Source organism: Phalaenopsis equestris, unplaced genomic scaffold (assembly GCF_001263595.1).
Source record: "Phalaenopsis equestris unplaced genomic scaffold, ASM126359v1 Scaffold000118, whole genome shotgun sequence".
In the NCBI taxonomy this organism is placed as follows: domain Eukaryota; kingdom Viridiplantae; phylum Streptophyta; class Magnoliopsida; order Asparagales; family Orchidaceae; genus Phalaenopsis; species Phalaenopsis equestris.
The window spans coordinates 612007-636355 of NW_018164560.1; the positions used below are offsets into that span (position 1 = coordinate 612007).

The 24349-nt window shown below is 33.8% G+C and overlaps 1 protein-coding gene across 1 annotated transcript in view; it reads right to left on the reverse strand.

Annotated features, from left to right (window-relative positions):
* The window catches only part of LOC110021049 (aspartic proteinase-like protein 2), a 59580-nt gene extending 37062 nt beyond the window's left edge, over nt 1–22518 (reverse strand). Inside the window, exons 1-4 of the mRNA XM_020719379.1 lie at nt 21982–22518; nt 21722–21851; nt 21374–21621; nt 17166–17390 (exon numbers count right to left, since the gene is read on the reverse strand). Of these exons, the coding sequence (XP_020575038.1) occupies nt 17166–17390; nt 21374–21621; nt 21722–21851; nt 21982–22226 (848 nt within the window). The 5' untranslated portion in view covers nt 22227–22518. The remainder of the gene's footprint in view (nt 1–17165; nt 17391–21373; nt 21622–21721; nt 21852–21981) is intronic.
* Nucleotides 22519–24349: the final 1831 nt, after the last annotated feature.

A 24349-nucleotide genomic window follows, 5' to 3' on the forward strand; every position in this document is an offset into this window, starting at 1 on the left:
ATATATTTATAATACTCACGATGTCGGCTACGGCCGAGAGCTCCGCTAGAGCTTCCAATGGCGATTTCGGTCGCAATTGATTCTACCGCTGGAAGGAGAGGACCTTGCATTGTTGACACTCACTCCGTCGTCTAGCGTCTGCGTCTACGTCCTCATAGACGTTCGCAGCTCCCTGTCGCGACTCGCGTCGCGATATCACTCCACTGCTCGCGTCGTCGTCTTCCTAGATATCGCTACACTGCTCCTGTGCTCCTGCTCGATATCGCTCCACGCCTCTATCCCTCGTAGCTTCGTCGTCTGCGCCTGATTGTTTCTGTTTCGGCGCTGCTCCTGCTTCTGCGCCTGCAGCTCCTCTGCCTTTCAGCAATCTCGAAGCAGTTTAACGCTGACAGCCTCTGATGGAGTTTCCTTCTTCTTTGGTTGAGCCGGACAAAGTCTCATTTGCCCGTGTGGTAAGTAACCCTCAGGTGGAGTCCACGATGGTATTCCCCTCAATTTATAAGGAATCTCGTGAGGGTACAAATGAATTTCGTTTTATTAAGAAAAGCAAAGCTTTCGGCTGACAAAGCTGAGTTCATAGTAGTGTAAAAAGCAAATTTCTAAGTGGCCGGAATAACGTACTACATTGAAAGAATAGGTGGGGACACCCTCCTATGGATATTATCAGAAAGAATGTTGATGATCTTAAGCTAGTAGGCAAGTGGAAAGTGAGACTCGTGGATGGGAAACATGTGTTGATCCAACTAACAGTGGCTGAAGACTACACCAGAATTTTCTCCAAGAAATATCTTAATATCGAAGGCAAATCAATGAAGTTACTCAAGTGGTCACCTAATTTCGATCCAAATCATGAAAATTCCACTGTACCGGTATGGTTTAATTTACCTGGTCTCAAGCTGCATCAGGCTCTCTACTCTATTGAGGGCCATCCTTGGGGTTCCTTTGAAGTTAGATCTGTCTACTTTTAACCTAACCAGACCCTCGGTAGCCAGAATACTTGTGGAATGAGATATTACTTTACTTGATGTTACTGAAGTCTGGTTGGGCACAACCCATAATGGCTATTGGCAACAAATTGTCATGGAACACAAACCCCCATATTGTACCCACTGTAAGATGTTTGTCAACCTTTGCTAAATGCCACAAGCTTCATCCTAATTTGAAATTTAAGGTTTAAGTGAATAAGGATGAGTTTAACCCCACTGTTGTGGATATTTTAGTTTCACCTGAGGAGGATACTACCAGACAGGAAGTGTTTGTTGCCCCTGAGGACCGTCGCATGACACTGTTGTTACTGTTACTACGAGTTATGCGGTGCTAGCACCTACAAACTCCATAGAAAACAATATTGTTGGATTATTACCTATAAAGATAGTGATCAGACTGATAATCAAGAAAGTCTCGCAGCTCCACTTCTTCAAGAAGTATCCGGTATAGAGAGAACTCATACTTCACATATTCTATAACCTATTGTGGGTACTACTGTTGATATTCATTCTGCTTCAGCTCTACCCCATCAGACATTCCTCGGAGGAGGAATGACAGGTTTACACTTCCAAGAGAAAGAAGAAGAATGGAGATCTACTATAGCTCAGGAATCTTATGTATGGTACTTCAGCTACTACGGGTAATGGTCAGCACCTTACCAATCTGCTAGCTGGATCACTAGCGAGAACTAGAGTCAAAGGCCAGACTAGATTGGGATGACCCACACTTTTTCAGAAACCAGGTGGTTTTTTAGGTTTTTTTTTTATTTCTATATATACCAATTTTTTACATTTTTTGGTGTGTGTTCTATCGTGTGAGTTGGGTGTTTAGGCCTACCCATACAAAACATTTTAAAAAAATTACAAAAATAAAAAATTTTAAAAAAAATTTAATTACAAAAATTGAAAAATAAAAAGAACAAATTGTTTTAGTATTTTATTTTTTGAATTTTACTTTTTGCATGCAAATTTTGAGATCTAAAGGTTTAGTACCCTATGATTCTAAATTATGAAAAATTTATAAGAAGAATTTGAAAACAAAAACAGCTTCATAATTATCAAGAAAACACATCAAAAAATAACACTAAGATATTAACTACTGAAAATGAACTTCAAAGGTAAAATATGATGTGGACACTTTCTATAGAGTTCTTTAAATCGTTCCCAAGTCTCATAAATTAATTGTCTTTCATATTGAATAAAAGAAATAATATCATTTCTAAGCTTAGCAGTTTTTTAAGGAGGAAAGTATTTTTTTAGAAAGACCTTTAAGGGATTATGCAAACCCTACGGAAGATGAAATTCACTTAAGAATTCAATCCCTACTGTAGCGACTAACTCATTTGAACTTAAACCTGCAATAATACAAATGATGCAAAATAATCAGTTTGGGAAAACACCAACTGAGGATCCAAATTTACATCTTGCAAGTTTTCTATAACTTTGTGCTACATTCAAATATGATGGTGTATCAAACGATGCGATTAGACTTAGACTTTTTCTTTTTTCTTAAAGAATAAAAAAAAAATGTGGTTAAACTCATTAGCATCTGGATCTATTAAAACTTGGGAAGATATAACAAAAATTTCTGGCTAAATACTTTCCTCCTTAAAAAACTGCTAAGCTTAGAAATGATATTACTTCTTTTATTCAGTATGAAGGAAAATCAATTTATGAGACTTGAGAACGATTTAAAGAACTCCTTTGAAAGTGTCCACATCATGTTTTACCTGATCGGTTAATTATTCAAACATTTTATAATGGGTTAATAAGATCTCTTAAATTTTTACTTAATGTTGCTGCTGGAGGATCTTTAATGTCAAAATCATTTGATGAAGCTCATGTTTTAATTGAAGAAATGACAACTAATAATTTTCAATGGCCCTCAGAAAGAGTAAATCCTAAAAAGGTGGTCAGTATTCATGATAATGATGTTTTTACCATCTTACTATCTCAAGTTGTTGCAATATCTAAGAAGTTAGATAATTATGCTATGAATTTTCCCAAATACCTCAAGCAAGTAAGAAAAATTTATTAGGACAAATGAATGATTAATCATTAGAAACTTTACATGCGGTTACTAATAAACCCAATAACCCATATTCTAACATTTATAACTCAGATTGAAAAAACCACCCCAATTTTAATTGGAACAATTCTGATAGTGGAAATGAACAATGAGGGAACAATCAAGCGAGCCCAATAAGAAACTGAAACAATCAGGGTAGTTCTAACTATCTATTTTCTTATCCTCCTAGCTTTAATAACCAAAAATTTAAGGAAAAAAATTGTCTATAAAAGTAGTTTTACAAATGGGTAATTAAATGCAAAGTTAAAGTGTTGCAGTAAGAAATATTGAGAATCAACTGTGACAAATTACTAACACACTTAGCAATAGACCTCAGAGAACACTTACAAGTAATGTTGAAATAAATCTGAAAGACAGAGAAACAAAACAAGAACAAATTAAAGTTGTTCAACTTAGGAGTGGAAAAGAATTAAATGTGGGAACTCAAAAAGATATTGAAGTTGAGAGAGAGATTGAGAAATTGAAAAACAAAAAAAAAACTATTTTGAAAGACCAAGAACAATCTATCTCTCCAACTAAAAATGTTTTAGAAAGACCACCACCTCCTTTTCTTCAAAGATTGAGACAGCAAAAACTTGATCAACAATTTTCAAGATTTTTTTGAGATATTTAAGAGCTTAAAATCAATATTCTATTTGCAAAAGCTTTGGAACAAATGTCGAGTTATATCAAATTTATGAAAGATATATTAAACAAAAAGAAGTTAGAAATTTATGAAACTGTTGCACTGAAGAATATAGTACAATAATTCAAAATAAGCTTCCTCAAAATCTTAAAGACCTGGTAGCTTCACTATACCCTATGCGATTAGAGAAAAATTTTATGAAAAAGCCTTATGCGATTTAGGAGCTAGCTTTAATCTCTTGTCTTTATTCATTTTTCGAAGGTTAGACTTAAGAGAGATTTTTCCCACTACTACCCTTCAGTTAGCGGATCGATCTATCACTTATCCTAAAGAGGTTATAGAATATGTATTTGTTAAGGCGAATAAATTTATCTTCCCTGTAAATTTCATTGTGCTAGACATGGAAGAAGATAAAGAAATTCCTATTATTTTGGAAAGACCTTTTCTTGCTACCAAATGTGCTATGATTGGTGTGCAAAAATGAGAATTGAACATGAGAGTAATGGTCAGGAAGTAACATTTAATGTACTAAAGTCAATGAGGTACCCTATTAAAGAAAAATGTTGTAGGATTGATATTATTGATTATATAATTGTTAAGCATTACCAAGAAAAATGTGAAGTCATATCTGAGAAAAAGAAGTGATACTAGATCAAGAAGGAATAGATAGTAAAACTGAAAGTGATTTTGAAAAAAAATCATTAAAGATAAATGTTGAGAATACTAATTATGTTCAGTAAAAATTTGAGATTTTGAATACTACTGAAAATAATTAATCTCTAAACCCTTCAATTGAAAAACCTCTTGAACTTGAGAGAAAGTACTTCCTACGCATTTAAAGTAAGCATTCTTAGAAAATTCATCAACTTTACCTGTGATAATATCCTGAGTTAACTAAAGATCAAGAAGAAAAAATATTAGAGTCATTAAGAAATTATAAAAAAACTTTTGGTTGGAAATTAGCTAATATTAAAAGAATCAGTCATTCAATCTGTATGCATAAATTTTCAATGGAAGATAACTATAAACCTAGGGCCGATCCTCAAAGAAGAATAAATTCAACAATGAAAGAAGTGGTAAAAAAAAATTTTAAAGTAGTTAGATGCTAGAATTATTTATTATATATTTGATAATGCATTGGCTGGTCTTACTCATTATGTTCCAAAGAAAGAAGTGTCTGTCGTCATGAGTGAAAAGAATGAATTAATTCCACCAAGGCAAGTCATTGGATGACGAATCTGTATTTACTATAGAAAATTAAATACTGCCACTAGAAATGATCATTTTTCTTTACCCTTCTTAGACCAAATGTTGGATAGACTAGCTGGACAATAATATTTTTTGCTTTTTGGGTTGATATTCTGGTCACCACCAAATACCTATTGCTCCAGAGAATCAAGAAAAAACTACATTTACAAGTCCTTATAGGATTTTGTTTTTAGAAAAATATTTTTTTATTTATGTAATGCACCTGCAACTTTCCAAAGGTGTATGATGTCTATTTTCTATAACCTAATTGAGAAAGGAATTAAATTTTTTATGAATGATTTCTCAGTTTTTTGAACATCTTTCGATTCTGTTTAGATCATTTAACAAAGATTTTAAAACGCTGTGAAGAAACAAATTTAGTTCTCAATTGAAAAAATTGTCAATTTATGGTCACAAGAGAAATTGTATTGGGACATAAAATTTCTAAAAATAACATGGAAGTTGATGAAGCAAAAATTCAAATTATTGTTGAATTACAACCTCCTACTTCAGTAACAACAGTAAGAAGTTTTCTAGAACATGCTGGATTTTATAGAAGGTATATTAAAGACTTTTCTAAAATTGCAAACCTTCTATGTCATCTTTTAGAAAAAGATACTAATTTTGTTTTTAATGATGATTGTGTAAAAGCCATCAATTTATTAAAGAAAAAATTAATTACTGCACCTATCGTTATTTCGTTTGACTGGGAAAAACCGTTTGAATTAATGTGATGCAAGTGATTACGCTATTAGAGCAGTTTTTGGACAAAAATATAATAAGATTTTTAAAGTTATATATTATGCTAGCAAAACTCTTAATGAAACTCAAATTAATTATACAACTGAAAAAAAAAACTGCGGACAATAATATATATTTTTGATAAATTTAGACCATATTTACTTAGAGATAAATACATTGTGCATATTAATCATTATGCTATTAAATATCTTATGTCAAGGAAGGATGTGAAATCAAGATTAATCAGATGGGCTACTTTTGCAGAAATTTGAGTTTCAAATAGTGAATAGAAAAGGCTTTGATAATCAAATTGTTAATCATTTGTCAAGACTTGAATATGAAAATAAAAAGAACAATGAGTATGACATAAATGACAATTTTGCTGATAAACAACTTTATGTTATTGCTGCATGACATATACTGTGATATACAGATATAGTTAACTGTTTAATAATATTTTACCATATAGAATAACAAACCACCAAATAGGAAATTTATGTATGATGCAAGATTTTACTTTTGTAATGAACCTTATTTATATAAAAAATGTTGAGATTCAGTCATTCGAAGATGTGTATAAATTAATGAAACCCTAAAAATTATACAAAAATGTCATAAATCTGAATTTATGAGACATTTTGAAATAGATAAAACTGCATTTAAAATTTATACTCTCGATTTTATTGGTCTACATTGTTTAAGGTACATTGTTTAAGGAGTTAATAATTATGTGAAAATTTGTGATCGATGTCAGAAAGTAGGCAATATTTCCAAAAGAGATGAAATACCCCTAAACTTTACTTTAGAAGTTGAAATTTTTTATATATGGGGTTTAGATTTAATGAGACCATTTGTACATTTTCAGGAAAAATTTATATCTTATTAGATATGGATTATGTGTCAAAATGAATTGAAACGATAGCTTTGTCTCATTGTAATCCTCAGAGTATTGTAAAATTTTTAAACAAAAATATTTTTATTAGATTTGGAATGTCAAGAATGATCATTACTGATGGGGGAAATCACTTTAAAAAGTTTAGAATTGACACATTACTTAAAAATTATGGGATTAAACATAAGATAGCCACAGTTTATCACCCTCAGACTAGCGGATTAGTAGAAGTATCAATACGTGAAATTAAAAGAATTTTGGTGGAAAACTCTAAATTATAATATAATTGATTAGTTTGAAGGACTTGATTCTACAATATGGGCTGATAGCTTATAAAATTCATATAGGAATGTTTCCATATAACTTCATATCTGGAAAAGTGTCATTTACAAGTTGAGCTAGAGCATAAAGCTTACTGGGTGACAAAAGAATTTAATTATAATTTAAAAAATGCTGGAGAAAAATGATTATTGCAATCAAATGAGCTCAAGGAAAATAAAAATGAATCTTATGAAAATGTCATAAAAGATGAAAATCTGGCATGATCGTAAGATTTTAAAAAAGAACTTTAAGACTGGACAAAAAGTTTTATTATACAATATTCTATTGAAATTATTTCCTGAAAAACTTAAGTCCAGATGGATGAGGTCATTTATTGTAATAAAAATTTATCCTTATGGGGCTATGGATATTAAAGATCCAAAAAACTAAACGTATAACTAAAATGCTCGACACCACAATAAGGCGTTCTACATTTCTCCTTTACGTTACTGAAAGGCTAAAAGGAAATGAAGCTGAGTACGAAACGCTCATTGTCGATCTCCTGGTAGCCTGACAAATTGAGATAGAATGCAATAGAAAGAAAGACAGGTAACGAGTTACCTACTCCTAACGGTCAAAGCGAGCCCTTTCAATCAATTCTTCATGAAAGAAGGCACATCCTGAGAAAGAAATTCAAAAATGCTCGACTTCATGGTGAGCTTCCCGTGTAGCGAGACTGACCGCAATTGCGATTCGACTCTCTTTTTTTGTTGGAAAGTTCAATTCGTTTAGTACGAGATCGCTTCACGCCTCGACGTGGAGGATGATGATGATTGGGAAGGAATTGAGAGTACAGAACTGGATGAGATGTTTGGCGCGGCCTCGGCTTTTGTTGCCACCACTGCTGCAGACCGGAACTCGACCAAGGTATCCAATGACGTCCAGCTGCAGCTATACGCCTTTTATAAGATTGCCACAGAAGGTCCCTGCATTGCTCCTCAGCCTTCAGCAATCAAAGTTACTGCTCGTGCTAAGTGGTATGGAATGGATTCTCAGTATTGACCAATCGAAGGGACATAGGTTGAAACCTTACATTGGAGAAAACAAGCCCTATTATAAAGAAACTTTGATGTTGGGTCAGTCCGAGTAAAACATTTGGATACATTGGGCTAACGACGTTAAACCAAGTGCTTTGTGGGAGACGACCCATAATATAATTATGTGCTTTGATTTATGTCTGTTATTGATGAAGTATCGTGCACATTCTTTACTATAGTAGCATTTATAAATACTATTTAAGGTATTAAGCATGATTGGAAATTAAAAAAAATACGATGATAGGCGAGTCAGTGTTCATTAGGAATCCGACGCCTAGGCGCCACAGTTTCTGGATGTGGGGAAAACCGCCCTCAAGCAGTTTTATCCATTTCTTTCCTTTTAAACTGCCTTACCTTCGTCCCCAATCTTCAGACCTTCAAAAATTAGACCAGAGAGAAGGAATATAGAGAGAAGTTGAGATCTTGCTTTCATTCACTAGCTTCCATGGAGAGTAGAAATAATGGTATGGCCATTGGCGATAAGTTTGTGCACAACGATGCTTAAACCTATTTCAATGGGTTTTTAACGCTGAGTTTGGAAAGGATGACGAACAAATTGGGGAAGATTCAAAGAGGAGCTGTCAAATCTGCACAAAAAGTTGCATGAAATATATCATCAGTATGAGCATTTGGAGTTGCAGATAAAACTCCAACCCAATCACATGGCGTGCTATTAGGATTATCAAGTAACTATGTATTGCAATAACAATTGAATTGAAGAAAAAATGGCCATGAAATTTCCTCGTACTCTCTTCTTCCACACATTTGATCGAAACTATTTGACATGTGAAAAGCGTGACGAGAATGAGGACACTAAGGGCTGATCATTGGGGATTCTAGTGTTTATGTTTTATGTTTGTGTCGACTTTAGTAATGGATGTTTTGTGTGTGCTACTTAATCTTGTTGTTGACTGTGTTGTTGTGTTATTAATTTCTAGTGTTATAAACTGTTTTAGTATCTGTTGTATTGCCATTTAGTGGATATTAATGAATATTTGTGTTGTATAAATTATGTGTTAGAATGATGAATTAATTTCAAATTAAGAATTACAATTGGAAGATAGAAGATGTTTGGGAAATCATAAACAAAAGGTGTGATATTAAATTAATGTGAAATTTTGGTTTAAAGACCTTTGTCTTGCTGTGTTACACTTAAAATCCAAGAAAAGAAAAATTTTGGGATTGGAGCCAGACCATTTGCACAGCTTGGAGCGTAGGCGCCGGTTCAACTGAACTGGCCGAAACTCAAAAATTTCACATATTAAACATAACTCACGCCATTATTGACACCCAAGGTCCATCTTCCTCTTTTTCGTGAAAACCTACCCTAGGGTACTACTTAGAGCTCTGATTTTGAAGTTTTTTGGCTCAAAACCACCGGATGTCATCTTCTCGAAGTTAGATCTACATTTTGGCATAGTTATTTTGCGATTTCACCATGGATTTTTCATACAATGTGTGGAGACCGAAATTTGTAAAAAAATTTGATTAGCTGATAAAAAATCCACGGATTTAGGGTGTGTTTGGCTTGCGTTTAGTGTAAGAACCCAACTGCGTTTTCGGATAAGCTGGTGAAACGTGTTTTCCAAAAGGTGAGACGTTGTTTTGAAATACCGCCCGCACTTATAAGCTGCCCCAAACAGGCTCTTAAGCTTTGTTAGTTTGAAAAAACATGTAGGAAGCCCTCTATCTTAATTTTAAAATTTGTTAGAACTTTTCTTCAAATTTTTAGATGGCTCCTAAGATGAAACGAGGAAAGGAAAAAAAAAATAAAACAAAACCAAATTTGTCAATATAAAAGCACAAATTCACTACACATCGTCGAGAAAGTTTATTGCAGAGCGAAGTTTCTACAGATCCGGTGGAGCTATTGCAAATGTTATTGTGGCTCGGCAAAGGGAAAGCTTCTATTATTTTACTGTTATTGTCGTCATCTTTGTCGCACGAAAGTTCTATGCAAACTTACCTGAAGCAGATGATGACGATGACTTTGTTCGAGGAAGAGGAGTGGAGTTCACTGCTGAGCGGATCAATATGATATATGGTCTGCTACCTGCTACTGACCGTTTATATTCAGAGTACACTCCATCTGAAGTAGAGTTAGATCAGATCATTGCATATTTGAATATGGACGTGGAGCCTGAAAGATTCGAAATGATCATAAGGTAAAATTTTCTTCTTCCAAGCTCAATGTCACCTCAAAGGCCTGACATTACTTAATTTCTACTCGCCTCCTTCCTTCAAATCATTTAAGTAAGGTGACAAGAGAAAGAGTCATATTAAATTACTTCATTCAAGAGATAAAACCTACAGATGTTGGCTCTCTTATTTATGAGACTATTAGTTTTTCTGCTAGAGCTAGTGCTATTTCAGGTCTTGGATTTTCATCTTTGATATTTATTATTTGTAAAGACTATGGAGTAAAGTTTGACCATTGGGATGAGCAGTTGAAGCCACTTAAACCCATTGGGAAGGCCAATGTAGATGTGTACGAACAACCTAGAGATAGAGTTCATGATGCACCTTCTACTAATACTTCTAGGTCTTCTACTTCTAGACCTTCTACTTCCACTGTTATTGAGCCTCCATTTATTTTCTGGGATGTGTTGAGTGAGAGATATCTGGAATACCAGAATGATATGTTTTTTATGCAGTGTGGTATGAAAGATATGGAAAATAAATTTGATCACATGGCAAATTATGTTCGGAGAAAAAGTAATTATGATGCAGATTATGACGAGGCATTAGTGAAATTTATGAAGGGAGATCAACCAGTTGAGTTTCCTACTTGCCCTTGATTTACTCCTTATGCAAGCCTGAAATCTATGGATGAAGATATATCATTTGATTTAGATGATGATGAAGATGTTGAAGGAAATGACCAGCCTTTCTTACTTTCCTGTCGTAGATCTGTTTATTATTTCTTGTTTGGACTATGACTATGTAGGATTGTTTGGGGTAATTTTGTTTTATCACTGGTAATTTTGTTTTATCACTGTGTTACTTTTGCTACTCTTTTATTTAGTATTGGATATGTGTTAGAGTAGAGTTTTATTTTGCAAGCTTTTCACGATATACCAGCTTTAATTTAAATTGTCTACTACTTAAGACCTAATTTTTATTGTACCTGTACTGTTCTCCTGCTTAAAAGTTTTAAAATTTTCTCTTTCTTCAGGTTTATTATAAACCCTAAACCACTCTAAACCCTATACCCCAAGAAACAATGCAAGGGTTAAGGGCGGCGTCTCTGTCGAGGAAGGAGTCAGCGGCGTCGCTGTCGATGAAGGAGATCCTTTGTGTGCAATTGGGCCCTAGTCGAGCGTTGACGAAGAAGAGGAGAGGGAGTGCATGTTTTGGAGTTCTAACTGGAGGAGTTTGGTAGAGCCGAGCATTACGTGCGAAGGAACGAGCCGAGGTTTTCTTTTGCCCAAAGGGTCCATATCGTGTGTGGGAGAAGTAGAAAAGTTCTCGCGTGATTAAGGTAAGTTTAAACCTTTTAATTAAAATATTTATTAAGAATGTTAATACTTATATTTTGAAAAATAAGAATAATAATAATAACAATAATAATAGTAAAAATAAGATATTAATATAAAAATATATTTATTGAATAGAAATTAAACAAAATTAAATTAATTAAATTTTATAACATGTTTTAGGCTTAAATTTTAGAAGAATTAATATCAAGAGCAAACAGATTGTCTTTTGTCGAGGTGAGTACTTGCACTTTTAAATTATAGTAATAATTTGTTTCCTCTCAAATATGTTTGCAATTGATGATATTCATTTGTGTTTTATTTTGATTGAGTTATTATTTTCTTTATTGGTCATATCGTAGCAAAGGTTGTAGTTATTTACTCATGCATTTTAATGTATGTTTTATATATTATGATTGCATGCAATGAATACATATGCTTATGTTGACTGCTTGCATCTGCATGTTTAACTATGATGGAGTGCTTTTTGATGGTAATAGTGGGGGAATACTAATATACTTATGCACGTAAATGAAAATTGATATTGATATTGATGTGTTTCAATTGACACAACTTTTTTTAAGACGATGCCTCCTGTGATGATTGTATAGATATGAAATGATATCGATATGATATTGATATAGATTTCTTGAAATAGCATATCAAATATTTATATTGATTTATAAAGAAGATTAGTTAACATGCATATTATTTTTTTTCTTTTATTACTGTATTTAAAAGTATGAGTATTCATTGGCTCGTTTAACTAGTTTTTTCACTAACTTTTTAGGATTAATTAAAGTATAAAAAGATGAGCGATGGACGAGAAAATGTTTATAGAAGATGCAGACAGTCATCAACAAGGTAATTTTAATTGTACCGCTTTAATTTAATTTTATAGCGACTCTTTCATACGTTAAAATGTAACGATTATTGAAAATTTTAATTCACACCGTTTAATCTGCTGTACCCACCTTAGTTAATTCCAAGTCTCGAGCCGGGTCGTGACAAAAATTGTTTCAAAGCCCCAGATTTAGGATTAATTAATGAAATTTTGATGAAATAGTCAATAGAATAATTATAGAAAAAGTTAATAATTATAAAAAAAATTGAAGTTAATAATTATTATTATACATTCAGCTATAGTGATACACCGAAAATTATAGAAGAAGAGAATACAATAAAAAACGAATAAGTGCAACCTATTATAACTGTGAACGTGAATGTCCTCACCCAAATGATAGCGAAAATGACTCAGCAGATTCAGGAGTCTAGATTGCAGCCTATCGGAAGTGATACAGTCGTTATGGATAAATATTTGAGATATTTCAAGATCTGTGTCTACCCCAGTTCAAGGGAATTGAAGATTCAATTGAAGTGGAGAACTAGTTAATGAGGATATAGAAGATACTAGATAGAATGGCTTGTCCGGATGAAAGAAAAGCACCGTTGGCGACGGTTGTGTTGGATAGAGAAGCCGAAAGGTGGTGGTGTGGACAGCGTCAGGACAGGTTACGAGACAAACCTAACATGATGATATATTGGGAGTTTGTGGATCTTTTTAGAGAGCGGTTTGTACCTCAATCGGCTTGACGACAAATGCAAGACAAGTTCATCAAGTTGAGACAAGGAGAGAAGCAGGTCATGCAGTATAAAGTAGAATTTACTGCACTATCGATATGTGCCACAGTTGATCGTTACTGCAAATGAAAAGTGCTACAGATTTCATTTGGGATTAAAGGATTCGATCAGACAACCGTTGATACCCTTAGAAATCGATGAATATTCGGCATTAGTAAAATGAGTTAGAAGAGTGGAGATAGACTATCAGCTTACTCAGAAGCATAAAGAGATGCACAAGATGAAGACTGCAGAAGAACATGGAGCTCACTTAGAAGGATCTAATGAGAAGAACTACAATAATATTTTGGGTGGAGTTAACAGAGGTACGAATTAGGGTATTGGGCTTACTTGTATCAAATGCGGAAGACAACATAAAGGTGGATGTTTGATAGGCTCTAATACTTGTTATTGGTGTCTTCAGCCTAGTCATACAACAAGGTATTGCCCATCTCTTGGCCAGAAAAGCGTTGAAAATCAGAAATTACGTTGAGTTCCTTCACAAAAGACTAAATGTGGACAGAAAAAATTGAGTTTAAAGTTTTAGATCCTGCCTAAGGTAAACCAAGACAACTTGTTAAAACTCAATTATATTCCCTCACTCATAGTGAGTCTGAAGAGCCTGTTGTTGATGGTGGTGAGGACAGATTAATTTGGCATTTTTCTCAACATGTTTTTGGGTTACAATATTTATGTGTTCCAAAGTATAGTTGAGTCGCTTTATATCAGGGTTTTACCTTCATAGTGATTACTTTTCATTCCTAAAATTGATCCACATAAGGTTTGTTTATAAATTTTCAAGACGAAATTTCTGTGAGTGGGAAAGATTGTAACGTCACGTTACCCGAGAGAAGAAAAAACGAAGAATCCTGGAAGATGAAGTGAAAGGTCGGGCTGTTGAACAGAAATGATGAGAAGTGAGGATTCAGAAAGAGGCAATGAACATTATAAATGTCGAAGAGAGGAATTCGCCTATAAATTGTGCATTAGACAGGAAGGCGATCAGAGGTGAAGGAGTAGCATATCCGACAAAACAACGCGCGGCGTTGCTGTCTTGCTAAGGAAGATGTACTTTGCGTGCAGTTGCGCCCTAGCCGAGCATGGACGAAGAAGAGGAGAGGGAGTGTGTGCTTTTGAATTTCCGACTAGAGGAGTTCAGTAGTGCGAAGGAAGGAACGAGCCAAGATTCTCTCGTGCGCAAAGGACATGTATCTCTTGCAGGAGAGGAAGAAAAGTTTTTCTTGCATGATTAGGATAAGTTTAAACCTTTTAATTAAAATATTTATTAAGAATGTTAATACTTATTTTTTAATAAAAAATAAAAATAATAATAACAATAATAATAGTAATAATGATAAGATATTAATATAAAAATATATTTATTAAATAGAAATTTAGCGTAATTAAATTAATTAAATTTTATACCATATTTTAGGTTTCTGATTTTAAAAGAATTGACGTCACGAACAAGTAGATTGTCTTTTGTCGATGTGAGTACTTGTACTTTTAAATTATAGTAATTTGTTTATTCTCAAAAATGTTTGCAGTTGATGATATTTGTGGATTTTTTATTCTAACTGAGCTATTTTTTTCTTTATTGATCATATCGTAGCAAAGGTTCTAGCTATTTACTCATACATTTTAGTATATGTTTTATATATTATGATTGTATACAATGAATACATATGTTTATGTTGATTGCTTGCATGTGCATGATTGGCTATGATGGAGCACTCATTTATGATACTAATAAGGAAACACTAATGCACCCGTGCAAGTAAATAAAAAAAATGTTGATATTGATGTGTCTTAATTGACACATTTTTTTAGGCGATACCTCCTATGAATGTTGTATAGATATGAAATGATATCGATATGATACTAATATAGATTTCTTTGAATAGCATGTAAAATATTTAGGTTGATTTATAAAGAAGATTAATTAGAATGAATATTATTCTTCATTTTTCCTTTTGTAGTTATAGTTTAGAAGTATGAGTGTTCACTGACTCGTTTAGCTCAGTTGTTTTAACTATTTTTTCATGTTTAATTAAAGTATTAAAAGATAAGCGATAGACGAGAAAACATTTATAGAAAATGTGGACAACCATCAACAAGGTAACTTTAATTATACTAGTTTAATTTAATTTTGTAGCGGCTCTTTCATCTGTTAAAATGTAGACGATTACAAAAAATTTTAATTTACATCGTCTGACCGTCTGTACCCGTCTTAGTTAATTTTAAGCTTCGGGTCGGGCTGTGACAGATTTGCACTCACGGAATTAGAATCAATCAAAATAATAGAAAAGTTGTGGGTCTATGAATCCACTGAATCAAAATGTTACAGTAATGATAAAAAGCGACTATGATATACCAATAATAATGAGAAAAACTTAGGATTTGGATCTGTCGGGGCATTAAGATATCAAAATTTATGGAGAACAATGCACATTAAAATGCAACTAAAAGTGACGCGAGCAACTGCCTCAAGACAACATCCATGCCGCCCTTCCATGAGAGCAGAAATCCTAAATAAGGATATCAGTCCAATTGAAGGACTGGTTCACCTTTTCCAACCCCCATGGGCCCAACCCTTCAATGATCTTACTTACTATAATTAGATTTCTATTAGGTTTAATTGCTTAGAACCGATTTATGTTATACTATTTTCTAGTATGACACTTGCTTTGATTTTGTGTATTTGAAGATTTCATTCTCTTATTCTTTGAAGGAGTGTTGTATCATTTTTCTTTTACAAGTGGTGTTTGTAGCTTGTTTAGGAACATAAGGTAGATCTCCCTCGACGATCATGCCTCATTGGAGCCCATGTTTCATCGTTCTCTCCATTGTTTTCAGCCCGACAGTGACTAAATGCCTCCTATCCCTTTCCAAATGTCGTCAACCTCACATCTTCTTATTCCCAAACTATTCCACAACCAGCTCCCCGCTAGATCCAACTCTCAAACACCTAGGAACCCTAGAATAGTGTCATTTGGCATCAAACCAAGGTGAACCCTAAATTTTTAGGGATGTGTATTTTTTACTTCTAAACTTAAAATCTGCATAACCTAAATACTTAACCAAATCAACACCTTAGATATTTCTACCGCAGTTCCTAACCTTAAACCTAAACTTTCAAAAGCAAACCTAATACCCTCCAATTATTTGATCCATACATGGGTTCAATCTAAAAAGACGTAAACCTAAGCTAGGCCAGAATGGTTCAGCGATCAAAAACAAACTAAACACCACCCAAAGTGCTCAGCCTATACTCCCAGCCATCATTTCAGGCCACGATGAATTCCTCTATTTTAACGTGATCCAAGAAATTAAATCCATCAAAGCAGCCACTAAAGAAGAACAAAAGTGAAGTACTCTAAGGCAAGGATATAAACCTCGCACAGATTCAATCACGAGTACCCTATGGACAAAGAAAATGTTTAATCCATGTAATCTTAACCTGTGGAAAACTCAGGTAAAACAAATTCTAACGTCCGTTTACAGGGATTTCATACAGCCGACGTTTTATTTAACAAAAATTTAGTCAAACAAATTAAGTGGATGTTTAGCACCACAAGCAGCAATAACATTGTTTAATTAAGGAATCAAAACTGAGGAATAGCACAAAAGCCACAACTACCAGTTTTTTAGTATAAAGTAGGGCTAACAGCGAGAAAGGTGTACGATTTGCAGATGGTAGCAAACTAACTAGGGATCCAAAAGCCTGAATTAAAGGTTTTCACTGATGAACCTAATTATCTGTTACAAATTTTGCTAGTAGGAAATTAACATCAAAAACAAATTAGCAAATGCTAATTCCATGTAACAAGACAAGACTGAACATATATAACGCTCAAAAAAAAAAAAAAAAAAGAAATAAGCACATAACCCACTTCATGAAATACCCAAGTAATAAGACAAGTTATATATAAAATTGTTACATTAGACATATCAAAGAGTCATGAAACCAATGCCCATCATATTGAATTGTAATGTTTTCTAAATAGGATTTCTTAATTAAGTGTCCATAGAGGGTTGTCCAACAAAAAGATGGTGCCACGATAGAAAACAAATGAAATGATAACACTATTTTCACCATTCAAGGAAAAAGCAGCCAACTATTAACATACGTGTCTGGTACCATTGGCGTCGTATTCACTTTTGGTTGCACCACATTTCCTATAGCAAATATACCACCACCATTTATGGTGTCCAAGCAATGAGCAAATATCTTCCTCACTTTTCCGGCAAGAGCTAGTTGTGATAGCATTGATGAATTTGATTGCCCAAAACCAAGTATACCATCAAGCGCTTCAGATGATGAGCCTAGATCCCCGGACTGCTGGGCACCACATCTACAAGATAAGGAGATATGCATGAGAAACTCAAAATCAGAGCATAAAACAATGATCAAGGAATATTAACAGAAAATGTGTAGCGTTGAAATAACTTCCACTACTTATATCGTGAAACTGAAATCCATAATAAAATAGATGATAATATCTGAAGTAAATATCAGACTACTTCCAGATTCCAGAAATGACTGCTGTTTTTTTGTTCACCAACGTGACTAAACAATGATGAAGTTACATAACTCACCTAGGAGAAAGTTAATAAATTATGTAACATACAAATTTTATCTCCACATATCACAACACATGAGTTTAGTGAATACAAAAGGAACGAGCAGATTGATGTTTCTTATGGTTCAACTTAGTCTTCACCTGTACATTTAGTATGCATGGATTCAAGTTGCTGTCATCTTTGTTTCTGCAAAATGTCATTATTAAGAAGTGTAAGCAGGGAAAAGACCAAGAAGATAAAAAGGCTTTCATCTTTGCATTTGCTACAAGAAGAGTGCATTGGATACAATAGAGACAATAAGAATACTATCAAGATTTATATGCAATTAGATGAACAACTATTTGCATAAACGAATCTATGTACAATGAGGAGGCCATACTATTGTTGCTGTGATTCTCACTTGAACACCGGGCTACATATATGAATTAAAAGTATCTTCTAGTTATACCATTCATATCTGAGAGGAGGACCAGTTATTTCTCTATTTCAGATATATAGTAGCATGAAAATAATGGTGTTTTGACAGCTTCACCGCGTGTATCGCAGCTGTTGCATTAAAAATTTTAATATTTTTTTCTGATTATTTAATCAATGGAAAGAGATTTAAATTAATTAAATCACGTGAATTAAATTAAATCATCTATATGAAACGACCCAATCATTTTCTTATTTAGATCAATTTTAAATGTTTTATTTATTATAAATGCATTTAATTAAACCATTAGATAATGATATAGAAAGCGTTTGAATTTTTAAATAATTTTGAATTTAAATAAAGAGTCTGGCCATAATAGTTTTCATAAATGCAAAGGGGATTTACAAACCCAAAACTTGTTAATTTACATATCCCACGCTCAAGACTCTATATTTATATATCCAGCACCCAAAACATGCAAAATGTAAAATAAGAGCACTTCGTCTCTCTTAGGTTCTCCTCCATTACGCCTGGCCAACTTGCTCATTTCTTCTAGAATTCTGGTCTTCTCATATCTGATGTTGGAGATTATAGGCAGGCAACATCCAAGAATTTCTCCCAATGGTGGAGCTTGCTATAAATCTCCATCATGATGGCCTTAAGTTCAATTACAGGGCTAACCCTAGAAAGTTCTTCATGGAATGTCCCAGCTTGAGCAGCCTGGGTTCATGGAAAGACGGTGATGAGCACTGTGAGGAACAGAGCTGTGTTATCCAGAGTAGCACTAATCTCTTCTTCCATTAAATGGGGAAGAGCAAAGTAGCATAAAGGGAAGGATTGGGAGGTCGAGGTTTGTCCGAAGCATTGATTAACAATGTGTGCACCTTCTTCAACCATTTCTGGTTCAGCTCTTACACTGTATTATGCCAATATCAAAATCAACATAGAGAAGCTTCTTAGTTACCCCCACCTAATCGGAGAGGATGCAAAGGATGATCTCTAGCAGATGTTGTTGGGAGCCTAAGGACAGCACTACGGCAACAATAGAATAATTTGTTTAGGCAACTTATTTTTACTCCAGCGAAAAGTTTTTCCAATTTTTTATCATTCCTCACCAGAAGAAGAACATGCCATTGCATAATAAGGTTATTTGTATTACCCCTTGTAGCATTGCCAACCAGCTCAATGACCTCAACTGCAATGTACTCGAGCACTACAACGAGGTAAACGGGAGCAACAGTACCGACACGGTGAAACCCACCTTTGATGGGCAGATGTAATGGAGAAGAACTGGGGAAGACAAGCAGGTGTAACAGAAGAGAACTGGCGAGAGCAGGAGTGCTCATTTTGTGTAATTTGAAAGTTATAGGTGCTGGATATGTAAATATAGAGTTATGGGTGTTGTATATGTAAATAAACAAGTTGTGGATCGTATTTAAATCCCCCTAACTACAAAAGTTATTTTAGGAAAGTCTTTCATAAGTTTTTTTAAAATTCAAATAAATTTGAATTGTGACAAAATCAATAATTTAATATTTAAACTAAAATTCAACATCCCAAAATAATGAAAAAATTGACCATATCATGAAGAATTTAAAAAATTAAGCGATTATTAGGGGGAAAGAGAAAAAAGAATAATAGAAGAGAGAGAATGAATAATTTTGATAATTCAACGAATAATCCATGTCACATGCTAAAATAAATAGATAAATTAATTTGTGCATGTAAATTAATTAATGAAGTAATGAATAAACTCACTTTGATTTTAGATGCAATGAATAAGGCTTAATTAAATACGAGTGATAAAATTTTCCGAAAATCATATTTTCATAAAATGAAGGAATAATGCAAATTAAATCTTATAGAACTATTTCGAAAATTTAAATAAATATGATGACAATATGTTAGTATTTACTAAAATTCTAGTGGACTCTAATTTATCTTATTTTGCAATTCTTAAAAAGATAGCAACTGTCTAAGTCCAAATTGTTTTGACTATTCCGATCAAGTTGAAATATATAGATTTGTAATTTCTTGAAACACTTGAATTAAAATATTAGTATTCCTACATATATATTTGTTAGGTAACTCATGAGGATAGGCTATTCAATAGTGAGAGTCAATTCATCCACAATCAGTACAACTTCTAAATCGTAAAGGACTTGCACAAACAGCCCTATTAAATCAGAATTTTTTTTTATATTCTTCAAAGAAAAAGAGAAAAAAAGACAAATCAAATAAAGAAAGAAAATCATCTGAATAAAATCTATTATATAGGAAACAAGAAAGACTGAAACAGGATCGACTGGAGAATGGACGTAGGGAATATAGAAGAAAAGAAATTCATATTCAAGTAGTAGGAATAAACGAACATCTTTCAAGTTTCAATAACAAAATCTTTCATATTCTCATACAAGAAGAACATATGGATTTTAGTGTTTTTTCAAGCAAAACATTAATATGAGCTTGAGTTCCAATTGGAGTTTTGAGGAGCCTATCTGTTTTTCGTTCTAGGACCACTAGTTCTAGGGATTGACTCCACTCTCTAGAATTGTTTCTCATTCTTACGAAAAGGTCACAAAAGAGAAAATACGAGCTTGTTTTACAGCAGGAGTAATTCATTGTTGTTTTTACAAAGTCAACATATTCGTCCATCTAGATAAGATTTTATCATCAAAATATAATGGTGAGTCATACGGCTCATGGAGCTAGCAAGAACATGTCAACAAAAAATGCCATACAAAGTAGCAATAAATTCACGATAGGAAAATCCGATTGTAATACTAATCAAAGTCAAACTAGGAGTAATTGATGCAGTTAAGTAGGATAGCTCATTAATGACTCATGGTGATGTATTCCTGAATTTTAAGAATGAGAAAGTAACTTACACATTCTCAAGCACTGGTCAGAGAAACCAGACTGCAGATTAAATATCTTCTGCATTTTTAATCAGCAAGTTCAACACATCACATGTCACTATATAAGCCTATTATTTCCACCAGTGTTTTTTGGACACTACGGTGAGGCAAGGAGTAGAAGTGAGCCATCTTTTATTCATTTTTATGGTTCTGGATAAAGAGAGACTGCAAAACATAAAAAGCAAGGATGCCACTCATCCCTCAAATCAAAAAAAATAACAAGCCATAAATTACATTCTTCATCAACATGAGTTAATTTGCCCTTTTACTGATCACTGGCATCAGGAATCCACAAATCTAAAACTTAAATCTACAAGGCGTCAAAAGATAAAAATCAGGGTTTAAAGGCAAAACATCAGGGTTTAAAGTCGAGTGTAACTTAAAATGGACATCACAAACCAGACATATCAAAACAACTCACCCAAATGTAACTGTAGAATTGGCCGTTCCTGTCTGGTGATTACCAGAAACTTGATTGTACTGCAAATAATCGGTCACAAAGAACCCAGAAGTTGAGCTGCCATCTACGTACTGCACTTTGTACTCGCACGGCATATCAGACGAGCATCCTGGCATGTTGCCTCTATATGTGGTTGAGCAGAAGCTTCCATGACAGGAAACCAACTTTCCAGTTGAAGAACCTTTGGGATCATAAAGCGTCAGCTCTATCTGCATTGAAATCATTACCAAATTTTTCAACCAAATATCGGACCTTCACCGAATCCAACTGACCCAAACCAAACGCCACAAGTTGGTAACCAGAACATACCCCTAGATCGCTTTTCTTAGGACAATGCCTACAAGTGATGCAGTTCACCCAAAGAATGTCACTCCCTGTGTCTACCTGCGCATAGTAGGCTTTCGAAGGAGTCCCAATTCCAATTTGGGCATAGTATAGCCTGTTTCCCATTCCATAACAACAATTAACCAAACAAAAACAAAAAGTTGAGAGCAAAAAATAGATGGTAACCCCGAAATTGCTCCGAAACACAACTCCATATAACCGACAGGTTCTACAAGTAAGCTCACCCAGTGGCTGTAGGACGGCCAAGACCTCCCAGAGGGAGATCAACGGAGGCTCTAGTACTTTCTATGAGAATCCTGCCATGGCGGCGAACATCGTGGGCGCGGAGATCTGTGATACGTTGCCGCTGGCCGGAGAACTTGCGCTGAACCTTCAATACGCCCGTGGTACCACCAAACTCGAACAAAGAAGTAAAGTAGAGGAGAAGAATAAGGGGAATATGAGATCGAAAAAACAATCGAAATTCCATGCAATAACCGCCCAGTGTTGATTTCGAAGTACTTTAAGCTGTAAAGAGCATACTGGATGTAATAATTCTTCTCCCCAGTCCACACCAGCTGGGTAAACGAAAGCACAAATGTAGCAGAAACTTGGAGGGAGTGTCTGAGTGGGGAAGACGAGGGCGACGAAAATCTCTGAAAGTCTTCTGCAACAATTATGAACTGGAAAGTCGTTTGATTTATGGCTCTGCGATTCGCAGCTGCTAGATTTAGAAGTAAATCAAGTATCTACAGGAATGCGCACAGAAAATGTTGACGGGTTCGCGAGATAACATAAAATAAAAGTTTAGACATTTACATAAATACCCCTCAGTTTCTATTCATTTACATATCTAACACCTGATCGTAGAGCGATAAATCAACCCCACTTTCCGGATAACATAAAATACCACTCGATTCTAATCTTTTCCATTAAATAACTGAATATTAAGTGAGCAGTTAACATCTTCCGCTTGTTCTTTAGCGGCTTAACCGGAATCTTTTCCGAATGACTCCTCTCCATTCATTTTTTTTACATAGCTAACCTTAATTGTCCTTTCATGTAAATTATTGAAAGCACCCAAAAATTTTTTATTTCTTTCTTCTAGTGCGGCCTTATCAGATTTTGATTCTTTCCTTTTTTTAATTTTCTTCTCTCGCTCTCTCCTGCCACCTTCCCAATTTGTTTGAACCACCTACACATGATCTCTCTCCTTCCTCTCTCTTGAGTTTGCCCAAAAGCATTAACCTTGTCGTCGAATTAGTGCGATATAATCATAATTAGAGCTAGTTGAGAAGGCAACGGTGGAACCGTAGGCATGCAGTTGCCACAAAAACTTCTTCCCTCTCCTTCCGTCTGGTCCTACCCGAAACCATTGAGGAAAACCCTCGTCTTTTAATCATCTTCTCACCATCCTTGGCCACTTCAAGCTTCTCAAAATCCTGCAAAACATCTTCCAATGGGATTTGTTAAATCCTGGATTTAAGGCAAATCGGAGGAGAAATAGGATTTAAGAACCTCTAGAATTTGAATGTTACTTTTACTATTTATTAGGTTGTGTTGCTCATGTAAATCCTCCCCAAAATGTTATTTCAAAAATTAGAATTCGCTCTCCACCTCTATCAAAATAAAATAAAATATTATCTCAATTATGTTAGCTAAGGTCAAAATTAATTAGATTCATATTTTTTTTTACTTTTAAAATGCTATAATAATTATTTAATGATAACAATAATGATAATAATAAATGATGATTAGGCTGCTCATAATTTGGTGAATAAATAAGTTTATATTATATAATTTTTTATATTTTTTTTCTAAATGGTTTAGGATTGCTAGTTGAATTGTAGAATGCGAGAAGTATCGTTTTTGTAGTCTCAGGGTAAGAAATTATCTTTTTTATTAGATGATAAATGCACCCTTCTTTGTTAGGAGTGTTAATCATTGTTATTTGTAGTAGACCCATAGTATTTTACGGGATTGTCAGTCATAACCATTGCTACTTCATTTATAATTTTGCATTTGTTATAAACCTCAATTATTATTCATGAAGAAACCACTAATTGACTTAATTTATTACTGCAAAATTTTCACATATTTGAGTGTTTATGCAATTATAATAATTCAATTTCCTTGCACTTCACTTTGATGATATTGCATGTGAATTCATGTCGTATCACAAGCTTATGAAAAGTGGCATATTTCTTATATATTACACCTGTAGAAAATTTGATATGTTTGTGTGTGACGGTATATAAGTTGGTGGAACCCTAATAAACATTTAAATATAATAGTTATGTTAAACCCTAAATCAAACATCAAAATATGCAGAAGTGTAAAATTATAATTATTTAAAGTTTTAAAAATTTCATGAAATGAAATTTTAATAACCCTAATCAACTCAAATTAGAAGACTAATGATTAAATCGTCATTTAAGACACTTTAAGAGAAATTAGTGGAACCCAAAAGTCAAACCAACCAAATTTTAATTAAGGTTAAATAAAATTACAAAATTCAAAAATCACCCTTAATAGTAATTTGAACATTTCAAAACGTCAAGACCATTAAAATCTAATTGGAACAATAAAATATAAATTAATTAAGATATAATG